Below are 5181 nucleotides of genomic sequence, written 5' to 3'. Positions count from 1 at the left end.
AGTTGGGGCAACCACACTGGCAGGGGGGGCAGTAAGGAGTGACCAGGCCAGCAGGGGCGGCAGTTAGGAGCGACCAGGCCGGAAGGGAGGGGGCAGTTGGGGGTGACTTGGCCGGCAGCAGGAGGCAGTTAGGGTCAACCAGGTAGGCAGGCAGGTGAGCGATTAGGAGCCAGCAGTCCAGGATTGTGAGAGGAATGTCCGACTGCCAGTTTAGGCCAGATCCCCGATATTGGGCCTAAACCAGCAGTCAGACATCCCCCAAGGGGTCCCAGATTAGAGAGGGTGCAGGCTGGGCTGAGGGAAACCACCCCGCCCCCATGCACAAATTTTGTGCACCAGGCCTCTAATGTGTGTGTGTGTGTGTGTGTGTGTGTGTGTAAATAATTTACTTGGCATTCATTCATCAGATTCTTACTGTAGGCAGGGCACTGTGCTGGGTCCTGGCCTCTGTTAGGGAAGAGTATGATACAGATTTGCACATATTATAGTTTTTGCCCTTTAAAATGAGCTTATGCTATGGTTAGCAAAGAAAGTACATCAAATGCTAAGTATAAGTATATGATGATACATAAGCATTATAAAATAAGCAGTATTGGGAGTTCAAACATGGGATAGATTATCATCAGCTGGTACAGTTAAGGTTAAGCTTTTGCTGAAGAAAGTGAGTTAAAAGGATAATTTCAGAGGATGAGAAAGATCTAGATAAAAAATATCAGAGATGACTTAAACTCTTAATGAAACAATTTCTTCTCTTTTCCTTAATTTTAAGTTTAGGCAGAACTATATTTATTATCTCTATTAATGGAATGCAGGAAACCTAGGTTTTTAGTCAAAGATCTGCCATTAATACGCTGTGTAATCTTGGATAGTCAAGACTTTTAAAGTAACAGAGAATCTTAAAATTTTCAGTTGTTTATCTAGGTTAACCCCTCAGTGCTTTTGATATTTTCAACTATAAAGTTGGAATAATTAATTTCTTAATTTCACTGCATTATTATGAAATGAAGTTCTGTAATATAAATTTAAGGTGTCATCATAGCTATCTTTCAGATGACTGAACTAGTTTGGCAGATTCAAGGTATATATTCTTTAAAATTTGTTTTTATACCAAAACTTTTACTTACTTATAGATTGAAAACTGTAACTATGCAGTGGAACTTGGGAAGAATAAGGCCAAATTCTCCTTGGTTGGCATTGCTGGGCAGGACCTAAATGAAGGAAATTCAACACTGACACTGGCATTGGTATGGCAGCTAATGAGAAGGTAAAGGCAGCAATGTTTATAGCAACACTGTGGATTTCTTTTTAAAAATCCTTTGAACTAAAGTTTTAGTTCATTTGGAAGAATAACAAACACAGAATAAATATACTACAAAAATATTAATTTTTAAATGATTGTTGATACTATATTCTTTGTAAATCCTTTTTTAATAGTGGATAAATCTCTAGAAACAATCACTATTCTTAAAAACTGCGTTGAATGGAGTTGTTTTAATTTTTTTAATACCAGATAGTAGTTTTTGTTTCTCATTACTGAGCTTTGTAACTTTGGATTATAACTAAGTGCAAAAACCAGGTTAAAATTAAAAATAGTTGTTAGAATTGAATATTTCTTAAATATTTATCTAAATGTTGATATAAATGATGTGGGAGCAGATTTCACCCCTTTCAGTCTCAAATATACATCTTTTCTGTTACAGGTACACATTGAATGTGTTATCAGATCTTGGAGAAGGTGAAAAAGTCAGTGATGAGATTATAATTAAATGGGTCAATCAGACTCTTAAAAGTGCAAACAAAAATACTTCTATTTCCAGCTTCAAGGTAATCAAAGCTATTTTAAAAATTTTTGGTAAGAAATTAAGTGTAGGAATAAACTTTATTGAGAATTACATTGGTTTAGTTTCAGGATTACATTAATGTTATATCTCAGGATCACAATTTGTGAGCTTAGGCATACTAATTATTTGGCATGTGTAAACCAAAACTGTACAGTGTGAATTCTTATATTTTTGATTCGTTGTCCTATTGAGTATAAATGCAGGTTAATGTTATCAGATTCTGATATTCTAATCTTAAAAAGAAATAGAATAGAGCAATAAAATAGAATTGTCAGATGAAAAAGAAAGCTTAAAAGCCATTGTTTATATAGGATCTGTAATGTTTTGTGCTCCCTAGCAGCAGTCTCAGAATTGTATTGACATCATTTCCAAGGCATAACAGAGCCAACCAAACCAATTCAAGTGGGAATTGAAAAAACTGGTAGGAATAGAAAATCTTATCATGTGGCTTCATAATGGCACTTAATGCTCACTTCCAAGCATTTGTGGATGATTCATAAAGCACTCAAAATGTAATTTGCACATGCATACCCACTAATTGTCATGCATTTCCATTGTTTTGCTTTTGCATGCAAGCTGATGTTAGCTACAACTAAGCATGTCTGCTTGTATCCATTCATTCAGTGAGCCTTGTGTTTGTAATTTCATTATAAGTGAGAAATCAGCAATTTGTATTTTTGTAATAAAATAAGAGTGCAAACAGATGAATCCCTAAGTTCTCCTAAGACTTATCTATCCATCTTTATTCTCTTCTTTGCCTTTGCTCTATATGTTTAACAACATTGTAGAGTAGAAGAAATGTCAGAAATTGATAAATTCAATCTTCTCATCTTTACCTAAACTGAGCCCCAAAGTGGTTTTAATAGGATAGCTCAGTGATCACCAAACTGCGGCTCTCGAGCCACATGCGGCTCTTTGGCCCCTTGAGTGTGGCCATAAAGTTTCAATCGCACTGTACGTGCACGCCCGCACATGGTATTTTGTGGAAGAGCCACACTCACGGGGCTGCAGTTTGCCGACCACTGGAGCTGGATTTTGGCAGAGATATTGCCTGAGTCCTGGTGGTTCAAGTGTGTTTTTTCTTTTCCATCTTGGAAGGAACTAATGACATTGAGTTTTTATTGTTGCTTATTAAAAAAAAAAGAATTTCAGTCCATGATTTGTCTTTTTACATTTTAGACATAAAACACAACATAAAAATGTAAAATAGGAAAGGAGACATGTAAAATTCTCCAATTGACAGTCACTCATTAAAATTGTTATACTGTAACTTAATGCATTTGTACTTTAATTTATAAAAAACAATTTGTGTATAATCAAATAAAATACAGTCAGAAAACATTTAGGAACAAATTAATAAGTTTTTATTGAGCTTTTACCAGTAACATTTCTAGGCAAAGAAGAAGATATAGAATATAAGAAATTATTTAGCCCTCAGAGTGTTCACCATTTACTTGAAAGGCAAATTTGTATAACTGAGAAGGTAATGATATTATACTCATTAATTAATGCAACTACTATTATGGATAAATCTAACTGATCGTTTCCAACTGAATGGTCAGTGAAGAGTAATGAAGAAAGTTGGATTTGATTTGAGCACCATGGAGAGGAGGGATTTGAATTGGTGGAGAACAAGAGTGGAAGGGGTCCATCTTTAATAAAGGCAAGTCTGAGAAGGTTAGGAGAAATAGTTTGGCTAGAGAAGCAGGTTCCTAAGGGATACAATGCAAGATATAGGCTGGGTTAATATTGTGGAGAAATCTGGCCTTAATAAAGAATATTGGTAAGGGCAGTAATGTAAGAAGAGTGACTATTTTAAGAATACTGTTCTGCATGTGGTGAGCAGATGGCTGGAGGAAGAATAGTTTAAATCCAAGTACAGTATATAAGAAGCTGAGGCTGAACTCAGGTATGAAGTAAAGGATCTGGAGGTAGGGTGGTCACTGAGAATGTTAAGAATGAATAATATTGCCGAAATCGGTTTGGCTCAGTGGATAGAGCATCGGCTTGCGGACTGAAAGGTCCCAGGTTCGACTCCGGTCAAGGGCATGTACCTGGGTTGCGGGCACATCCCCAGTGGGAGATGTGCAGGAGGCAGCTGATCGATGTCTCTCTCATCGATGTTTCTAACTCTCTATCTCTCCCTTCCTCTCTGTAAAAAATCAATAAAATATATTAAAAAAAGAGAATGAATAATATTTGCTATTGTAAAAGAATAGGTATGATTTGGCTTCTTGATTTAGGGAAACACTGCAGAGATTTTTCAAATCAGGTTAAAACTCCTGATTTGAGGGCCTGGATAAATGGAAAACAAAGTATAACAAAAATGGGAATGTCATGAGGTTCAGCTGCTTTCTGGAAAAGAAGATGAATTCAGTTTTAAGCTTGTTGAATTTGAGGTGATTTTCAGGAAGTGAGGAGCTGGATGAAAGGAGATATCAAAACTGGAAATACAGCCTGGCTGGTGTTGCTCAGTAGTTGAGTATTGACCTATGAATCTGGAAGTCACGGTTCGATTCCTGGTCAGGGCACATGTCCGGGTTGTGCTTTCGATCCCCAGTAGGGGGTCTACAGAAGGCAACCAATTAATGATTCTCTGTCATCATTGATGATTCTATCTCTCTCTCCCTCTCCCTTCCTCTCTCAATAAAAACTTAAAAAACAACAACCGGAAACACATACTTGGTGATCAGTTGAATAGAAGAAATAGTTGAGAATGGGTGCACACAAGCTCTTTAAGGGAGAGAATTCATTGAGAAAAGTAGACTTGAGAGTATGGTTTTATTTAGCATTAGGCGGCAGAAACATACTGTGGATGTGCTTGGCATTTAGTAGGTGCTTGACATAAAACTCTAGATTGTAAATAGTTAAGAAATTCGGCAGTGAATGCTAAAAATAGTTGGGGTTGGAGAGGTTTTTTCCAACTGTAGAAGGCATTATAATTGAAAGCCATAAGTAGTACTAGCAAGAACCATAATTAAGTCAGTGCTATGCCTAGAAATTTCAGAAAAGTCAAGTTTACCCTTTTTAGTTATCAAGTAATTTTCCCTCACAAAGAATACCAGGAGGCAGTATATTAGCCAATAATAATAATCATAATTGCCATTTATTGAGTTCTATGTGTCACTATGTTAAAACTTTACACATTATTATTTCTTTTTTCCACAACTCTATAAACAAAAAGATGAGCATTAGAAAAATTAAATAACGTGTCCACTGTCATCCTGTATAATAAAAGCCTAATATGCTAAGTGTCTGGTCGTCCATTCAACCAATCAAACCATAATATGCTAATGATATGCTAAGGCCACTCAACTGCTGCTATGACATGCACTGATCG

The 5181-nt window shown here is 36.3% G+C and overlaps 1 protein-coding gene across 3 annotated transcripts in view; it reads left to right on the top strand.

The window, feature by feature from the left end:
* PLS1 (plastin 1) overlaps positions 1-5181 on the top strand; it is a 165165-nt gene that overhangs the window by 155460 nt on the left and 4524 nt on the right. For all 3 annotated transcript variants that reach the window (XM_015559910.1, XM_006757504.2, XM_015559909.1), the window contains 2 exons: positions 1131-1264; positions 1701-1824. In XM_015559910.1, the coding sequence (XP_015415396.1) occupies positions 1131-1264; positions 1701-1824 (258 nt within the window). The remainder of the gene's footprint in view (positions 1-1130; positions 1265-1700; positions 1825-5181) is intronic.

The sequence above is a fragment of the Myotis davidii genome, unplaced genomic scaffold (assembly GCF_000327345.1).
Source record: "Myotis davidii unplaced genomic scaffold, ASM32734v1 scaffold495, whole genome shotgun sequence".
Lineage (NCBI taxonomy): Eukaryota > Metazoa > Chordata > Mammalia > Chiroptera > Vespertilionidae > Myotis > Myotis davidii.
The sequence above is the reverse complement of the archived record's forward strand: the minus strand, read 5'-3'. Positions and strand labels throughout refer to the sequence as shown.